The following is a 20,495-nucleotide window of genomic DNA, read 5'->3' as shown; positions in this document are numbered from 1 at the left end:
AATAGATGAATATATTAATGATCAGAGCAGTGGCAAAATCTGTTTCCCCTTTTAGGAAGGACCCCTCACTGCTGCTGGACTCTCTTTCAAAGCTAACAGCTCTCCCCTCTCTCTCTCTCTCTCCCTGGCCCACTTTAGAATCCCTCTGAAGTTTTAAAAGTTGACAATCTGGCAGAGCACGATATGGCTGATGCGTTTGAAGGCAAGATTCTGATTAACCTTTTGGGGTTATAGCCTATATACAACTGACTGTCCGTATATTTAATTTATTTCAGTGCTGCTGTTTAGTGCAGGAAATGGATCAGCGTATCTGATGGAGCAAAAGTAATGTCAGAAGAATCTTCCTGTCCCCATAATTCACCTCTCTCCCATTGTATCTGTAAGGTAACCCAGCCTGCATGCTAGAATATGACAGGTATATCAGGACAGACACCCACAAAACGCACACTCTCTCTCCGTCTGTCGTTTTCTATCTCTCTCTGGTGGGGTCTGCACCATCAGAGCTGGCCTGAATATTTAATTTGATCCCACTTTCCCTCTCTTGTGTTCCTTTAATAACTTATCGACAAACAGCCACTGGACTAACTCCATCCGCTGAGAGCAACAAAAACCAAGACAGAAAATTTCATTTAAATAATTGCATGGCAGAAACCACAAAATTGCTGGTTTCATTCATTATTTATGTCTGCTTACGAGTCATGCATAATGCAGGAGGCCGACTTTATGACGATCATGTATTAAATATCATGTTTTTAAGGTCAGGGCTCAGCCGTACGGGACAGACAGCTGGGCTACTGTCTGCAGAGCGGGAGCGGCACAGTACTGCGATTATGTTGTAAAGTGTTGCGTGGGCAGTGTTTTGAGAAAGAAAGAAAGAAATAGAGAGGGCGCTAGCTGACAATGGGTTAAGAGGAATCTTTATTTTTAACAACATATCATCGCCAGCCACCCATCTGCTCCTGAGCTGGCAGAGAGTCCCTTGAGAGGGAGAAGAGGTAGAGGGAGGGAGGGAGGGAGGGAGGGAGGGAGAGTGTGAGAGAGAGAGGACAAACACCATCTCAGATCAGATCACCAGGAGGGAGAGGAAAAGGTTGGGTTGGGAGGTGGGAAAGATTTAGCTATTCAACTTCCAGAAAGTTGAGAAGAGAAAGAGAAGGGAATGATTGTAGGTGAGTGTGAGTAAGTAGGGAGGGACAACTGTCTGGGATCGGATGGGCAGCCTTTGGATCAGTATTAGCCTCCCCTGGGTGTGGGAGGGTAGGTTTGAAGGTGGGGCAGGCGGTCCTGAGGTAATAAGTGGGAATGTATCAACGTAGGGGTATGAAGACACAAAGAGGGAGGGGAGGCTGGAACCTCCAGGGGTGGCGCCAACAATTCATTTAATTTTCACAGATAAAGGAGCACGTCCCCTGGGATGGGGGAGCAATTGAAGGTGGGACTTTGTATCTCCTTTCCCCTTGCCGTGGTGACTGCGTAAACATCTTGATTAGCAGGTCACTCATTAGCAAATATAGCCTGCTCTCAATTGGCTCTGGCTGATCTCCGATCACGTACCTATATCTCTTCATTTACAGCTGCCCTTGCCGTCTGTTTTTATTCCTATCTTCTTTTTAAAAACTCTGATATGTTTTACAGCCTCCAGTGGTCTCGTCTTCATCAAAAGTGATGAGAGCGAATCTGAGACGTCAGGAAAAAAATCTTGTTTTGATTCTTTGGTTTTTTTCTGGACACATTGCAACTCTCATTCCTCATTTGCCCTATGTCTGGGAAGCATCTCTATCCTATGTTGAATATTGAAATATATCTCTCTCTCTCCCCATCCTCCAGGCGAAGCAAAATCAGACGGCTAATTAGTCCAGAGACACCAGTGGAACGGAAGAACCCACCCCGGGCCACGTACATCCCCTACTGATCTTTGAGAGTACACACACACACACACACACACACAAAACAAAAACTAGAGCTATGGAAAAGCTGAGGCAACAGCTGAAATACCTCAATATGATAGAATGTACTGGTATGTATAAGCCTGTTAATGGCTAATGATTTGGATCTTTGACATTACAAGAAGTCATTATTTCTACATTTTCCTCTTGACAAATATCATACGCTGTGGCTAATATTCCCCACATCAAACCTCTTCTCATATACTTTATTTTTTCCCCTAACTTTACTTCTTTCCGACTATTCCATCCCCCTCCCGTCCTTTTTCTAATTTCTGATCCCTCCCCTTCATTATCCCTCGTTCCCTTCCCTGGTCACGGCGTCTCACACTAAGCTTGCTCGCCTTCCATCATCTCTTTTCCATCTCTTCCCTCTATCATAGTATCCAACTGTCTCTGTGAGTCTTTCTCCAGCTCTCTTTCATACAGTAATTGGATGCTTGATCCATGCGACACGTCCTCTAGGTTCTTAATGAGCCCCTCTCTCCTCAGGCCATCCCCATAGAGACACTAACAGGGCAGCCAGGTCTCAGACATTTATTACAGGCCATTTCTCCACACAGATGAATGTACAGTAACCGTCACAAAACAGATGTCATAAGTCAAAAACAAACACAGTACTGAGTGTGACAGTTAGGGGAGTATGATGCTGGAAGTGGAGAAAAGTGGATCATTTTGTATGCTTATTATTGTAGATAGCAGTGATAAACAGATGCACATGTAGACAAGCGAGAGGAGATGTGTTCATGTCCAGGTCAAAGGTGGTTGTCAGTCTTCATGGGACACAGCTTACCGGATCCCATTTGCATAGCTGTCAGAGAGAGAAAGAAATATTTGCTGTAATTAAATAATTTCCTGTAATTAAATTTTGTTCAATTAAAGATGAAACACACAAAACACTAGGATCTACACGTAATGTAGCATCGTTTAGATAGTGAGGGTAAGTGATTGCACCCACACATGAAGTTCTGGAACCAGCTCTCTGAGCGATCCACCAGACAGGAGATCCATTCATGCAGGGTCACCTTACTGTTCTTGTTATGGTCACATGACCTTTATACAGAGAATATACATAAACAAACATAAGTATACTGTTGCAAATACACACACACACACACACACACACACACACACACACACACACACACACACACGAAGGGAAAATGAAGCATACAAACACAAAGGACACATGCAAACAAACACATCTGCACACAATATGCACAGACTGACATTTGTCTTCACCCACAAAGAAACATTATCTTTGAAGGGTACCATTTCCATTTGCGCTAATCCACACACAGCGGGAAGCTCAGTGGGTAATAAACATTATCATTGCTGGGAATGGCTTGACATTGAGCCGGCCAGCCCCACTCCCACAAAACCTGTCACTGCAGACTGGCAGCACACACACAAGATTTACGACAGAGGCGGGAGAAGGGGAGGTGAGTGAGAGATTGAGAGAGACAGAGAGATTGAATAGGCATAGTAGGGAGGAAAGAGAGAGATTAGGACATGGGTTATGGAAGAGAGAGTGAAAAATCGGAAACACGTACATTGTCATCCTACAAGAAACATGGTATAGAGGAGATGGACCCGCTGGCTGCCCTCTAGGTTACAGAGAGCTGGTAGTCCCATCCACCAAACGAGCAGGTGTGAAACAGGGAAGGGACTCAGGGGGTATGCTAATTTGATATAGAGCAGACCTAACGCACTCCATTGACTTAATCAAAACAGGAACATTTTACATTTGGCTAGAAATTCAAAAGGAAATGATCTTAACAGATAAAAATGTCCTCCTGTGTGCCACCTATATCCCCCACTAGAATTCCCATACTTTAATGAAGACAGCTTCTCCATCCTGGAGGGGGAAATCAATAATTTCCAGGCCCAGGGACATGTAATAGTCTGTGGCGTCCTAAATGCCGGAACCGGACACGAACCTGACACCCTCAGCATACAGGGGGACAAACACCTGCCTGGAGGTGACAGCATTCCCTTCCCCATATGCCCCCCTAGGCACAACTATGACAACATAACCAACAAAAATAGGTCACAACTCCTGCAGCTCTGTCACACGCTGGGCTTGTACATAGTCAATGGTAGGGTTCGAGGGGACTCCTATGGTAGGTACACCTATAGCTCATCTCTTGGCAGCAGTACTGTAGACTAATGTATCACTAATCTCAACCCAGAGTCTCTCAGGGCATTCACAGTCAGCCCACTGACACTCCTATCAGACCACAGCAAATTCACAGTCTACCCGAACAGAGCAATATTCAATAATGAGGCATCAAAGCCAAAGCAACTGAGTAATATTAAGAAATGTAGTATGGAAACCTATCCAAAAACAATTAGGCAACAACAAATTCAATCCCTTCTAGACAACTTCTAAAATAGGCAAAAAAACACACACATTGCTTCCCACGGGGCCGTGGGGTGAGACAGGGATGCAGCTTAAGCACCACCTTCTTCAACATATATATCAACAAATTGGCGAGGGCACTAGAAAAGTCTGCAGCACTCGGCCTCACCCTACTAGAATATGAAGTAAAATGTCTACTGATGATCTGGTGCTTCTGTCACCAACCAAGGAGGGCCTACAGCAGCACCTAGATATTCTGTACAGATTCTGACAGACCTAGGCCCTGACAGTAAATCTCAGTCAGACCAAAATAATTGTCTTCCAAAAAAGGTCCAGTCGCCAGGACCACAAATATAAATTCCATCTAGACAGGTTACTTCTACAAGGCTGTGAACGATCTGAGAGACATGGCAAGAAGGGCACATAAAATTTGACATACCAATTAGGATCTGGTTAAAAATACTTGAATCAGTTATAAAACCCATTGGCCATTATGGTTGTGAGATCTGGGGTTTGCTCAACAACCAAGAATTCACAAAATGAGACAAACACTAAATTGGGACTCTGGGTGCAGAGTTCTGCAAAAATGTCCTCAGTGTACAACGTAAAACACTGAATAATGCTCACAGAGCAGAATTAGGCCGATACCCGCTAATGATCAAAATCCAGAAAAGAAACGTTCAATTCTACAACCACCTAAAATGAAAAGCGATACCCAAACCTTCCTTAACAAAGCCATCACCTACAGAGAGATGAAGAGTCCCCTAAGCAAGCTGGTATTGGGGCTCTGTTCACAAACAAACAGACCACAGGACAGCAACACAATTAGACCCAACCAAATCATGAGAAAACAAAAAGAGAATTACTTGACACATTGTAAAGAATTAACAAAAAAACAGAAGATGCTAGAATGCTATTTGGCCCTAAACAGAGAGTACAGTACAGTGACTGACCCAAATTTAAGGAAAGATTTTGATAAACTCCCATATCTACTGGGTGAAATACCAGTGTGCCATCACAGGAAAAATATTTGTGACCTGCTGCCAAAAGAAAAGGGCAACCAGTGAAGAACAAACACCATTGTAAATACATCCCAAATGCATGTTTAACAGTGTTGTAACAATGTGCAAATGGTTAAACTCAGCAAAAAAAGAAACGTCCCTTTTTTAGGACGCTGTCTTTCAAAGATAATTCATAAAGTTCCAAATAACTTCAAACCTTCATTGTAAAGGGGTTAAACACTGTTTCAATGAACCATAAACAATTAATGAACATGCACCTGTGGAATGGTTGTTGAGACGCTAACAACTTACAGATGGTAGGCAACTAAGGTCACAGTAATGAAAACTTAGGACACTAAAGAGGCCTTTCTACTGACTCTGAAAAACACAGAAAGAAAGAGGCCCAGGGTGCCTGTTCATCTGCGTGAATGAGCCTCTGGCATGAGGCATTCTGCAAAGAGGCATGAGGACTGCAGATGTGGCCAGGGCAATAAATTGCGATGTCCATACTGTGAGATGCCTAAGACAGCACTATAGGGAGACAGGACGGACAGGAAGGCTGATTGTCCTCCCAGTGGCAGACCTCGTGTAACAGCACCTGCACAGGATTGGTACATCTGAACATCACACCTGCAGGACAGGAACAGGATGGCAACAACAACTGCCTGAGTTACACCAGGAACGCACAATCCCTCCATCAGTGCTCAGACTGTCTGCAATAGGCTGAGAGAGGCTGGACTGAGGCATGTTGTAAGGCTGGTCCTCACCAGACATCACCGGCAACAATGTCGCCTATGGGCACAAACAGGACTAGACTGGCAAAAAGTGCTCTACGCTGACGATTTGCGGTTTTGTCTCACCAGGGGTGATGGTCGGATTAACATTAATCGTCGAAGGAATGAGCGTTACACCGAGGCCTGTACACTGAAGTGGGATCGATTTGGAGGTGGAGGGTCCGTCATGGTCTGGGGCGGTGTGTCACAGCATCATCGGACTGAGCTTGTTGTCATTGCAGGCAATCCCTACGCTGTGCGTTACAGGGAAGACATCCTCCTCCCTCATGTGGTACCCTTCCTGCAAGCTCATCCTGACATGATCCTCCAGCATGACAATGCCACCAGTCCTACTGCTCATTCTGTGTGTGATTTCCTGCAAGACAGGAATGTCAGTGTTCTGCCATGGCCAGTGAAGAGCCTGGATCTCAATTTAATTGAGCACGTCTGGGACCTGTTGGATCAGAGGGTGGGGGCTAGGGCCATTTCCCCCCAGAAATGTCCAGGAACTTACAGGTGCCTTGGTGGAAAGAGTGGGATAACATCTCACAGCAAGAACAGGCAAATCTGGTGCAGTCCATGAGGAGGAGATGCACTGCAGTAATTAATGCAGCTTGTGGCCACACCAGACACTGATGTTTACTTTTGATTTTGACCCCCCCCCCTTTGTTCAGGGACACATTATTCAATGTCTGTTAGTCATGTGTCTGTGGAACTTGTTCAGTTTTGTCTCAGTTGTTGAATCTTGTTATGTTCATACAAATATTTACACATGTTACGTTTGCTGAGGGGGGAGGAGGGGGGCTGGTTAGTAGAGGGAGAGCATGGCTCAGAAGAAAGCTGATTGGCACAGAGGATGTCTGTTGAGGATGGAGTGGAGAGAGCACATGTGAAAGGGAGGTGCAACATGGAATGGGATAAATGCCATGACATGGTGAGACGTTTTAACCCTCTACATTCAGGAAATCATTTGATATTCCATTTAAAAATTGGTTTAATTTCCCCAAATGTCACATTTTTCCATAGCATTCTCAATGTATAAGTTTAATTGATAAGTATTTTCTATATTGACTGAGATGAAATTATATCGATAGTTGGCAACTGATAAAGACAGTAATGAACATAGTGGGGATTTGTATTTGTATTTGTATGTATTTGTATGTGGTGCATAGAGGATAAGGGAAATGTGAAGTCTAGTGTGTATTCAGAGTGGGGCTCACTGGAAGAAGAAGTTAGCACATTGCTCGAGAGGCATCCTCTTGTAGCGCAACTTCCTCAGGTCCCTCTGGCTCAGCTTCCCGTCCTTGTTCCTGTCCAGCAGGGCAAACCGCCGCTACACGATTCAGGAGAGGAAAGAGAGGTAACATCTCAGCAGACGAATATTAAATGACAAAAATGTGCGATTCATGCCCAGGTTCTCCTATTTGCCAATAACTACAAGGAGGATGAACAGAGTGGGAGGGAGGAGGAAGGAGGACAACGAGAAGGTTAAGGATGTGGTTAGTTGAATAGATAAAGGAATGGCGAGAGGACAGGAAGGTGGGGATGGGGATATAATATTACCATCCAGTTTACTTTCTTATTGAATAATTGAGTGATTATTGACAGTCTATTTATACTGGGGTTCCTGTAAGCCCCCTCATTCTGAGTTGTGGAAGACCACACAATAAGCTGAACAGGAGCTTGTTAACACCACAACACAAATCATAGTGGTCTTATGCCAAAGTGCTCTTCATGCCCTTCAATATAGTTCATGATAAGTGTAATCAGGTGCAGTAGCGCTTGGGTAGAGATAAATCTTGCAAACATTGCAGCCGTCCAGGACCATAGTTGCCAAGCCCTTTTCCTCTGTCTTGTCTGTTACCTGGGCTAGTTGGGTGCGCTGGGTATGGCTCAGGCAGCTCTGGGGCAGGGCATAGGGGGCATAAGACTTTCCCATACGACTTAATAGGAGGAACCAGTCCATTAGACGGTATGGGAATTGGCCATACTCCTCCTCTGTGCAGTTTGCCTTGGGAACTTGGAAACAAACATAAGAAAAGCATGAAGTGGGAACTGGACATGAATAAGGCTTATTATGTAGGTAGAGTACTGTGAGTGAGTTTGTGTATCATACCAAGACAGGGTCCTATATGAGCCAGTCCAATGCGACGTCTCTTGCGGCAGGCTTCTCTATGCAGCAGACACTCATTCCCATAGGTCTTTCCCAGAACACTGCACACTGGTGCCCCCTGCCTGCACACACAAATCATTACATGCGTAATGAATAAAGCTTACTTTTCCTTATTGATCGAAACAGTTTGCGCATATATTTTGATACATTTTGTGACGTTTTTATTCATTTTGCTGTTCGGCAGGTTCTTTGGGCTGTTCGAGCACACAATTTTTTCTTGAGGCAAGCTGACGTTCGATAGCCAAAGTCTACACCCCTTCGCCAGTGATTGGTCAACTGTAGGGATTCTTCAATAAAGTGTTTGCTGTCATTCAATGACTGATGACTGGTTTTCAAGCAATTATTTTCACTTGAGAAACACTGCACCAAACATCTTAGTTAGATTGCATGACTAAGACCTGCAAAAATGTCTAAATAATGACCAATTTCTTGATCTTAGGTTGATTCTGACTATTTTGAAGAAGTGTTACTGTAAGGGAGAACAGGGACGAAAGTTACTCCGAGATTGATAGAGCTAGAGACACCATTTCTTTTTAATGACAAACAACTTATACATGTCCTCGACCATTAGCAACTGTAATTACATTTCTGAGGTAAATTCGTTTAAATGAAACAGACCGAGAATAGAACTCTGCAAAGTTACTTTTGTACCTGCTGGCAGGGTGGGAGTTACACAGCCTTGGGATGGAAGTAACAGCTGTCTCCATGATTCTGGTTTGTAATGGTCATTAACTTTCAGCAAATGTACTACCAGACATAAATTCATGTTTGTGTCGATTTGAATAGTTAATGCAATAGTTTCGTAATTTATGAAAATGAGCCATGCGTCAAAATCACAATGTTGTGCAACCACAATATTTTGCCTTACAATATTAAATCGGTGTAATGCACCTGTCTTGAATACAACTGAATTAAGTTTGTGGTGTGGCCCTACCGTGGGCAGGTCTTCGGACACACACACTTTGGGACGAGGACTTCGTTGTCCTGCACCACTTGGCACCAGGAGCCCATTGGACTGTGACACTTCAGCAGCTCACACAGTTGGACTAGGACATGGGGAGGGATGGAGGGAGAAAAAGGGAAACAGTGGAAGAAGTGACTGTCACTAGGTGTTAAATATTTACTGACTTTGTGCATGAATTTAATGTTGGATATAAATCAACTAGGACAAAGTTAACAACGATGGCAGACTCGTCTCACCTGGGTCCACTCTACCCAGGTATGGTCTTAGACTGTCCTCAGCCTGCCTTTGTTTGCGCTGGGATCTTCCTCCCTGAACAACCCACAGAATTCAGGAGCAAAAAGAGACAGACAGCTCTTATCAGTTTGTAACATTGAATAGACCCAGAACATGTGTTTGTCTCTTCATGCTGTGATATTTGAGGCCACTGTACTAGTACAGCATATTTGAGGCCCTATCCACTCAACATGAGTTGATAACTTCAATTGCTGTGTTCTGGAGAAACTTTTTAAAATGATATTTTAGGTGGTTGGGTTCTCAGACAAATAGAGGCCAAGCAAATCAGAGCCTCCCAAACAAGTCTCTTCAGCCATAATAAATATGCCTGACTGTCTAAATAAAATAAAATAAAATCGTATTTTACTTGTCACAAGCTTCATACACAACAGGGTCCTTCTGCAACAATGCAGAGTTAAAGATAAAAAAAAATAGAAATAGGGACACAAGGAAATACACTGTGAATAACAATGACAAGTAAAAATAACATGGCTATATTCAGGGAGTACCAGTACAGAGTTGATGTACGAGGTAATTGAGGTAGTTATTTGCATATAGGTAGGGTTAAAGTGACTGAGCAATTGGATAGATGGACAGTAGCAGCAGCATGTAGCCATTTCATTAGCCATTTAGCAGTCTTGTTTAGCAGTCTTATGGCTTGGGGGTAAAAGCTGTTTAGGGTCCTGCTGGTTCCAGACTTGGTGCACTGGTACTGTTTTCCGTGTGGTATCGGTGAGAACAGTCTATAGCTTGGGTGGCTGGAGTCTTTGAAAATGTTTTGGCCTTCCTATTACACCACTTGGTATGGAGGTCCTGGATGGCAGGGAGCTCCGCCCCAGTGATATACTGGGCCGTACTCACCACCCTTTGTAGTGCCTTGCGGTCGGGGTGTCTTGCAGTTGCCATCAGTCAAGATGCGCTCAATGGTGCAGCTGTATAACTTTTTGAGGATCTGAGGGCCCATGCCAAATCTCAGCCTTCTGGAGGGGGAAGAGGTGCTTTCCAGTGCTGCATTTGTGAATCGGGAGGTTCCAGAACAAAAAGTAAGCGTGAGCAAGGGGTGACCTGGGGAGTTCTGAGGTACCACAATGCATGACAAAAAAAAATTAAAAATAGAAATCACCTTAATAGTAAAGTAGAGTAGAGGCACATTATTGGTAGCCTAGGGTACAGGAAAAATGTGACCTTTTATAAATGCATTTCATAAAAATCTACATAATTTTACATGAATGGAGACTTTGGCAGAGTATTTTTTTAATACCACACACACGATCGAAATGGCAGAGTACTTTGACACTGACAAACTGAGAATCTGAAATCAATAAAAACAACCTCATCTTGAATCCATCAATAGCCTAGGCCCAGGTGTGTGGAGACACATATTGTAGGCTACAATATGAGAAGGAAATTATAGTCCTAAAAATGGCGATGGCTCCTGCCAAAAGCCTATATCTCTTGTTTTACTTTGTAAAACAATATTTGGAAGTTGATCAAATATTTAGGTAGCCTACAGCATAGAGTATTCTCTTTTCAGCAGGAGCCATTTGCTTTCCAACCTGTGTTTTCCCTCAATTGAATTTGAAATATTGCAAAAGGCCTGTTTTGTCTGCATGCAGTTTTTTCAAAGACAGATTTGTCGCACGTTCCTGACTGTAGACTATTCCTGTTATTGGGCTACAATCAACAGCTAGGTTATAAAAAAAAAAAACCTATTGATCTGCTGTTGCTAAATTATAGGCCTTCTCATGGTGTAGTTGCCTATTCTGAATAATGTCTTGTATTTATGAACAGACAACAGTAATGATATACTTTTAGCAAATGTATTTAAATTTATCAGGGGTGCTGCAGTTACTTCACAACCCTTCGCGCAATTTTATAAGGAAATATATGATGAAGTGCAATGCTGGAGAGATGAGAGTTGCAGGCTGAGCAGTGAGGGAGAGAGATCATATAAAGTGAATCTCATTCTAGCTGTGTGAGAGAAACTGAACTGGCTTCTCACAGCCACAGCCAAGCGTTGGTCTCAATCATAGGTTACAATGTTGAGCATTGTAGCCCATGATAAACCCAGGCAGGCCCATCCTGAATCAACCTTTACAATATTAGGCCCTGGCTGAAAATCTACTTTTCCACGCAATTTTTTTGTGGGTTTGGTAATATCAAAAGGCAGAGGAATTTTTACATTGAAAAAACAGACAATTATTTTTCACGCCACGAGAGGTACCGGATCCGGCCAAATAGGTTCTGGTGTTGTGCGAAAAGCTCCCCCTGCCAGAACCCCCCCCCCCCCTCAATTCTTCATTGCTGCGACTTGCTTACTAGTTTAAAATTCTGATCACGTTAGGCCGTTTTCATAAAAAATGCTTATGTTGGTTAATCGCGGGGCGGCACTAATGTCTGCAGTTTTCAGTGTGGTTATTTGGGGGGGGGGGGGGGACTGTAAGACCAGGCAAACTTTTCTTGCCTGCCAAAATCCCCCCCGCCCCTTCTATTTTTGAACTGTAAGACCAGGCAAACTTCATAATCATTTTGGGAGCTCATGTTGAACAATAGAGTGTGCCACCGAATGTATTTAATTCTAGCCACAAAATTAAGGAAATTAGAAGGGTGGGGGAGGATTTTGGTAAGGCAAGAAAATAGCCTTGCCGACCCCCCCCCAAATAACCACACTGAAAACTGCAGACATTAGTGCCGCCCCGCGATTAACCAACATAAGCATTTGTTATGAAAACGGCCTAACGTGATCAGAATTTTAAACTAGTAAGCAAGTCGCAGCAATGAAGAATTGAGGGGGGGGGTTCTGGCAGGGGGAGCTTTTCGCACAACACCAGAACCTATTTGGCCGGATCCGGTACCTCTCGTGGCGTGAAAAATAATTGTCTGTTTTTTCAATGTAAAAATTCCTCTGCCTTTTGATATTACCAAACCCACAAAAAAATTGCCTGCCAAAATCCCCACCCCACCTATTTTGGGACTGCAAGGCCTGGCACACTTCAGAATAATTTTTGGTGACCTATCATGCCCTCTGATTTGTGCCACAGGAAGTATTAGACTAAAAAGGAAGTGGTTATTTCAGCAATAATTGTTTTCAGAGCCCTTTACTGTTCTCTCTACCCATCACTCAATCGCCCATCCCATGGTGCTTTTCCTACATTTTCTTTTGACTTTTTAAAAGTAATAATAAAATAATAAAAACAATAAATCTGAAATTTGTACTCTGGGCAAAAAATAAAGTTCAAATATATAAGTCAACATGAGTGCATATCCATAATCACAGTAAACTGTTATAAGAAGAGAAAATAAATGTATATAAAAAATAAATGTATAATAGTATAATTGTCACTGCCTCTAAAGCCTCTATTGCCAGGGCGCGACAATAGTAAACAAAACTATGACTGAATGTGCCTCCATGAAGAATCCCCTCCCCAATTGGTCCTCCCCCCACCCACCACCCCTCAACCACAATAATGATAATAATAATAGAAATTAAAACACAAAAAAGATATACCAAGGTATATATACACACATATGTACAGTAGATATACAGATTCACAGGACACTCAACTCCCCTTATCTCTTTTCCTACATTTGTCATGCCCTGACCTTAGAGAGCCTTTTTATTTCTCTATTATGTTAGGTCAGGGTGTGATTTGGGTGGACATTCTAGTTTGTCTATTTCTTTGTTGGCCTAGTATGGATCCCAATCAGATTGGTTTACTGTTGTCTCTGATTGGGGATCGTACTAAGGTAGCCCTTTTTCCCACCCTCAGTTTGGGATCTTGTTTTTGTATTGTTGCCGTTTAGCGCTACAGAGCTTTTGTTGTTTATTCTTGGTGTTCATTAATAAAGGAATGATGTATATGCCTATCACGCTGCACCTTGGTCTAATTCCAAGAACGGACGTAACATCAGATATGCAGGTGATATTTCCACCTGGATGACATTACATAATCAGCAAGACGGAGATGTTCTTCATCCGAGGGAATGCCTGCCCATTCTCAGATGTTAGATAATCCGAAATGATCACGTCATTTACATTCCAGCCATTGTCAGCTCCAGATTTGACTACTTCAACTCACACCCTTCTGGAATCCCTGCATTCTCAGATTCCCATCTGTTATTAATCTCTACATTGTAATCAAGTGTTTATAAATTCTGTACTTTAATTAACATAAACAGTTGAAGTCGGAAGTTTACATACACTTCACAATTCTTGTTAACAAACTATAGTTTTGGCAAGTCGGTTAGGATATCTACGTAATTTTTCCAACAATTGCTTACAGACAAATTATTTCACTTAAAATTCAATGTTTCACAATTCCAGTGGGTCAGAGGTTCACATACACTAAGTTGACTGTGCCTTTAAACAGCTTGGAAAATTCCAGAAAATTATGTCATGGCTTTAGAAGCTTCTGATTGGCTAATTGACATCAATTGAGTCAATTGGAGCTGTACCTGTGGTTGTATTACAAGCCCTACCTTGAAAATTGTAGACCTTCACAAGTCTGGTCTATCCTTGGGAGCAATTTCCAAACACCTGAAGGTACCACTTTCATCTGTACAAAAATAGTACGCAAGTAAACACCATGGCACAACGCAGCCGTTGAACCACTTAGTACTTTGGTACAAAAAGTGCAAATCAATCCCAGAACAACAGCAAAGGACCTTGTGAAGATGCTGGAGGAAACAGGTACAAAAGTATCTATATCCAAAATATAGATATCTATCTATATCAAAATATCTATATCCACAGTAAAATGAGTCTGCTCCAAAACCGCCACAAAATAAGGCAGACTACAGTTTGCAACTGCACATGGGGACGAATATAGTACTTTTGGGTGAAATGTCCCCTGGTCTGATGAAACAAAAATAGAACTGTTTGGCCATAATGACCATCGTTATGTTTGGAGGAAAAAGGGGAACACCATCCCAAAAAGCATGGGGGGTGGCAGCATCATGTTGTGGGGTGCTTTTCTGCAGGAGGGACTGCTGCACTTCACAAAATAGATGGCATCATGAGAAATTAATATTCTGTGGATATATTGAAGCAACTTCAAGACATTGGTGGCAAATGGGTCTTCTAAATGGACAAAAAACACAAAAGCATACTTCCAAAGCTGTGGCAAAATGGCTTAAGGACAACAAAGTCAAGGTATTGGAGTGGCCATCACAAAGCCCTGACCTTAATCCCATAGAAAAATTGTGGGCAGAACTGAAAAAGCGTGTGCGAGCAAGGAGGCCTACTAACCTGACTCAGTTACACCAGCTCTGTTAGGAGGAATGGGCCCAAATTCACCCAATTTATTGTGGGAAGCTTGTGGAAGGCTACCCGAAACATTTCACAAGTTAAACAATTTAAAGGCAATGGTATCAAATACTAATTGAGTGTATGTAAACTTCTGACCCACTGGGAATGTGATGAAAGAAATCAAATCTGAAATAAATCACTCTATACTATTATTCTGACATTTCACATTCTTGGTAGAGCATGGCGCTTGTAACGCCAGGGTAGTGGGTTCGATTCCCGGGACCACCCATACGTAGAATGTATGCACACATGACTGTAAGTCGCTTTGGATAAAAGCATCTGCTAAATGGCATATATTGTTATTATATTATTAAAATAAAGTGGTGAATTTTTACAAGAATTAAATGTCAGGGATTGTGAAAAACTGAGTTTAAATGTATTTGGCTAAGGTGTATGTAAACCTCCGACTTCAACTGTATGTTCAGATCATTCCTGAGAGAGAAGTGTAGTAATATCTCCAGATGGGCATGTGGTACCCTTCCTCACCCATGCCAACAAGATGTTACTTCTTGTGGGGTCTTTTACTTTAAAGTAAGATTGAGAGTGTAGGTAATGCACAATTAACCTACTGAAAATATACTGACTAAAAGGCACAACAGAATTGTCAAATTATAGTATTGTCACTTTCGCTAGAATAAATGTCGGACCAAAGCGCAGTGGATGTTGAGTTCCACATTACTAATAGAAAGTGAAAATAAGCGAAGACAAAAACAAATAAACAATAAACTAACAACAAACCGTAACAGAGACGCTACGTGCACTAACTCAAAACAATATTCCAAAAACATAGGTGGGAAAAACAGCTACTTAAATACAGCTGCATCTAATTGGGAATCATGCACAATTACCAACATATCTAGAACCCCACATAGTCTAGTTTATTATTTCTAACCCTACCCTAAAGCTGTGTCGTTGTATACTTGCGAATTATAATCTTTCGTCTAACAATTTTGTTGTGGAAAACCGAAATGCTCATCACATTTTTTGCCATTTTGCTGAATTTGTTTTGAAGGAGGAGTCGATTGTCTTTTCAAATACGGACAAAGATGTTAACATCATGAGAGAAGAAATAGCAGTCACTCTCCTCCAAAACACTGCTATGTTCATTTTCTAATTTAATATAATTATAGATTAAAAAAACATTTATATGGATCTTTCAAGGTTATCTTTGATCCAACGACTAGAGGGCCACTAAAACACATGTATTTAAATAATTTTGCTACAAGAAACCTATACTATTCCCTTGTTCCCTGTTCCCCGTTTGCTCAGAAATATACATGTAAAGATGTGTAGACTACTTGACATTATGTTTTTCTAGATGACCTGAACCAGCTGTGCTACTTCTGTGGGGAGGTGAACAATAAGGAGGAAGACACTAACTGTGTAATTGCTTGTTCACTTCTAAAAGGCACATTTTTATGAGTACAAACTCGTATAAAGCAGTATTATTTCTAAAGGTAGTATTTTCCGCTTTGTCTGATAATTAAATAAATGGTAATTCAAGAAAATGTATTTAAAGTTTGAAATATATTAACATTTTTCATCATACATTTCATATTGGTTGTGACTGCTTGCCCATGATGGTTCCACCAGTCCTGTATGAAAACCATCCCATCATTGGAGGATTATGTTTGCGCTGCCTGTGAGGACTAGGTTAGGCTTGAGTTCCAGGCGACGGTATCACCTGGAAAACTATCGGTAAAAAGTGGACGAAATGTTCAGTCGAGCTGTTGCAACTTTCCAATTTGTTTATGTTATTTATTGTGTTTTTATATTTGATTTATTGTCATTTTATATCTTATCATGATTTACATTTGTATTTCCTATTTAATGTGATGTTTGTGTTATTATGTGATAATATTTGTGAATTTTCTTTAATTTCTTAAAGATTGCAAAATGTTTATGTTTCTTTATAATCTAATTTTGCATTCTGTGGCACACAATACTGGTTAACATGAGCTACCAAAATGATTATGAAATGTGCCAGGGGGGATTTCGGCAGGCAAGAAAATAGCCTTCCAAAACCCCACCCCACCCCCTACTAATTTCCTTAATTTTGTGGCTAGAGTCAAATACTTTCTGTGGCACACACTACTGGTCAAGATGAGTTACCAAAATTATTCAGAAGTGTGCCAGGCCTTGCAGTCCCAAGATAGATGGGGGGGGGGTTGAAAGAGAATTTCGGCAGGCAAGAAAATAGCCTTGCCAAAACTCCAACCCTTTTAATTCCCTTAATTTTGTGGCTAGAGTCAAGTACTTTCTGTGGCACACATCAGAGTCAAATACTTTCTATAGAACAAACTTCACATCAGGATAGTTAACCGAAATGAATAATTAATGTATGTGTGTTATATTAAACAGAGGGAGTAAAATGTAGGTAAGCAATAAACATTTCAGAACAACTATTAGTCGAATAAGACACGGGAGAGAGGACAAATTTTGGCTTGAAACAAATAGCCAAACCGACTAGTGTTTAGTCTACTAGTGTCTCCCACAAGATCAAACCGACAAAATAATTTAATGAAATGCAGCCTAACGTGATCAGAAATCTCAACTAACAATCAAGTCGCAGCAATGAAGAATTCAGTGCATGCGAGTTTCACGAAGGGGTGAGAGTTCTGGTAGGGGGGAGCTTTTCGGGACAACACCTGAACAAAACAGTCCAAAATGGAGAGGTGCCGGATCCCAGCAGGATCCGGCTCAAATTAAGAGCTGGTGCTTTCATGCCCTCTTCCCAACTGTGTGGGTGTGTGTGGACCATATTAATTCCTTAGTGATGTGGACACAGAGGAATTTGAAGGTCTCAACCTGCTCCACCACGACCCCATCAACATTATCAGTCTCCTACTGATAATAATAAAACAAATATTCAAGCCAATCCAGTGTCCATAAGTTATTTCACTTTATATATGGAAGATTGATGACTTTTTTGGAGTATATGGAAGCTTGACTGGCACAGAACAGCCCCCCACCCCTGAATCTATCCTCAATCTACTACCAGGGTCTTTGTAGTCTGAGCCAGACCCACATCTGCCCTGAACATATGCTCCATTCTAGTGAGAAACAGGTGTATTGTGACCCAAAATTATGGAGCCTCAGCTCCCAAAGCCCAATTTAACACAAATTTATCGCCCTTTAAACTCCAACTCAATTCCATTTCAATAACAAACAGAGAAATGTTGGTTTACCTCCATCTAATTCCAAAATGTGGAACCATTTCACAATGTGTATGCTCAATGTGTGTAAGCTTTCCTACTTCAGTAGGCCCAAATATTTTTCCTTCTGTTGTTTTGACATGCCAAGGGATTTCCTCAGCTGTACACACATGTTTACCTGGTGCCTGGCTGGAAATTAAAGTATGCATTGACTTCTATGAACAATCCTCAATGTATAACAGTCCCACCTTTCCATACCACCTGGGATGGAAATATACATTTCTCAGGTTACCAGGGGTGTATTCAGTGAGATGAAACATTTCGAACGCTGAAGATAAATATGTAATGAATAGAGCTTACAACATTTAGTATTATACATGACAGACCATAGACTGTGACAGATAGACAATCATATTGTATGTTCTATAACCTTCGGTAACATTTGTCTGAATCTTCTGTAACATTGTACTCTTTTGAACAGGTCCCAGCCTCCTAATGTAATGAGGAGAAATGTTATACTCACCATGGCTAGGTCAGGGTGAAAGGTCAGGACCAGCAGGCAGAGCAGGTTTATAGTCAGGTGCATTGTGGTCAAGATGGCAGGCTGACCACGGGAGAAAGGAGTTTCTAACAGGTCAATTCATCTGTTATACCACTTGTATATCAAATGTATTAAATAAAAAATCTAAACATTTAAACAATATCCTTTAAAATTATTTTTATGCATAGACTGTAAAATAACCAAAGTTACAGAGTGAAAGACAAATACAACTTTCAGATTGTCAATTTATCCATAAATGCTTGGATAACAGACACATATTTCTTAATTATCTCCTTCCCTAATGCAGCTCATTTATTGTAATTTCCCTCCATTATTTAACAGTCATTCCAATAATGTAGAATAAAACAATGAAGCTCAGTCAGAAGAAAGCAATAATTTCCCATTACTGTACTGTAGAAGCCAGATTGAGTTACATGGAGAGGACATTAGACATCAACAGAGGAAGTCATTATATGGAACAAGTCATGTTCCTCCACTGCTTCAAAAATCTTACCAGTTTCACTTGCTTTTGTTCTCCGTTGCTATTTTCCGTGTTCTCCTGCGTCTTGCCAGCTGCATAGCTTTTCCTCTCCTTTTCACACACCTTTTGAAGGCATCTGTTTTTATGGTCCAATTCTGCTCCCATACTTTCTCTCTCATTTTATTTGATTGTCTATTTTTACATTTTCACCTTATCTCCCCCTCCTCCCTCCTTTCTGCCTCCTCCTCTTACCGAAATGTTCTCTCACTTCAGTTCACATTATCCCCCTGTTGAGAGGCCACATCAGCAGACCCAAAATACCCAGAGCAAAATACTTCCGTCATTAGGCAGTCAATCAATTAGACAAAAACAGAAAATGCTATTCAAGACATAGTTAAAGGTAACTATTGTGAGAGAGTGTATGAATAGGGCTTAACTGTACCTATGATGTAAAAAGACGAAGAGAGTGAGTGAATGAGTGAGAGAGATGGTGGAGAGCAAGAGACAGAGAGACAGAGAGAGAGAGACAGAGAGACAGAGAGACAGAGAGAGACAGAGAGACAGAGAGAGATTTATTGGCTGAGCCCATGTGTTCTCTGGCCTGTAAATATGTCTGTGAACGAGTGCCAACCTCAATGAGAACCCGTTTCCCTTCCTTACAAACCGGTCATCGTGCACACCTCAAATACACTGCAGAGGTGAATGGGTATTATAGCAACTTTTCAGTGTTATATCCCAAAATGTTCAGTGTTGTGAAAGAATGAAGCCCATAGCAATTACTATCCTACATTTTCAGAGAACCTCATAGGTATGAACATATATTTATCTTCATCAATCCTCATAAAGGAACAAACTTTATACAGTTTGTCAGGGCTGAAGATACTGATGTAGGGAGGGAAGCTCCCGCTTAGCCCAGTCCAAGCTCTTCTCTGTCCTGGCACCTTAATGGTGGAACCAGCTTCCCTCACAGCAGAGTCCCTGCCTATCTTCCAAAAACATCTACATCTGAAACCCTACCTCTCTAAGAGTATCTTAAATAATCTTATAGCAACCCCCCTCTCGTCCCCCCCAACACACAAAAAAAGCATTTTGTGAACTAACACTCGTACTTGACTCTTTTCCCCTCTACTAGCACTGACTTTGCTGATAGGTACTTTTATTGAGGAAAAATGTACTTACTATGACTGTGATATGTGGTTGTCCCACCTTGCTATCTTCAGATGAATGCACTATAAATTAATAAACGTAAAAAATGTGGAGAATGACTTACTGAGTAGGCTGCAGGGGTATTCAACTCTTACACTACGAGGTCCGAAGCCTGCTGGTTTTCTGTCTTACCTAATAAGTAATAGCACACAGCTGGGGTCCCAGGTCTAAATCAGTCCCTGATTCGACGGGAACAATGAAAAAATGCAGTGGAACTGGCTTCAAGGTCCAGAGTTGAGTTTGAGGGAGCTAGGGTATCAATGTCAGGAGAAGCTTAACACTGTCACCTAGTGGCCATTATGATGCACGACTGCT

The 20,495-nt window shown here is 41.7% G+C and overlaps 1 protein-coding gene across 5 annotated transcripts; it reads right to left on the bottom strand.

The window, feature by feature from the left end:
* Window positions 1-2,466: 2,466 nt before the first annotated feature.
* Window positions 2,467-20,360, bottom strand: LOC124037237 (SPARC-like). Of its 5 annotated transcripts, none has more exons than XM_046351914.1 (11): window positions 20,313-20,360; window positions 20,154-20,203; window positions 19,008-19,097; window positions 18,476-18,556; window positions 9,453-9,525; window positions 9,187-9,298; window positions 8,196-8,314; window positions 7,944-8,098; window positions 7,300-7,412; window positions 2,902-2,996; window positions 2,467-2,754 (listed from the first exon to the last, which is right to left on the bottom strand). In XM_046351914.1, the coding sequence occupies exons 4-11, from the start codon at window positions 18,536-18,538 to the stop codon at window positions 2,699-2,701; spliced, it is 786 nt and encodes a 261-aa protein (XP_046207870.1). In that variant the 5' UTR covers window positions 18,539-18,556; window positions 19,008-19,097; window positions 20,154-20,203; window positions 20,313-20,360; the 3' UTR covers window positions 2,467-2,698. The 5 variants fall into 5 exon arrangements, with proteins under 5 accessions (XP_046207870.1, XP_046207868.1, XP_046207869.1 ...); XM_046351912.1 differs by lacking the exons at window positions 20,154-20,203; window positions 20,313-20,360 and adding exons at window positions 19,227-19,261; window positions 20,245-20,290; XM_046351913.1 differs by lacking the exon at window positions 20,313-20,360 and adding an exon at window positions 19,227-19,261 and having other exon boundaries at window positions 20,154-20,243.
* Between the last annotated feature and the right edge of the window lie 135 nt (window positions 20,361-20,495).

Source organism: Oncorhynchus gorbuscha, linkage group LG06, assembly GCF_021184085.1.
Source record: "Oncorhynchus gorbuscha isolate QuinsamMale2020 ecotype Even-year linkage group LG06, OgorEven_v1.0, whole genome shotgun sequence".
Lineage (NCBI taxonomy): Eukaryota > Metazoa > Chordata > Actinopteri > Salmoniformes > Salmonidae > Oncorhynchus > Oncorhynchus gorbuscha.
This window is presented reverse-complemented; position numbering and strand designations above follow the sequence as displayed.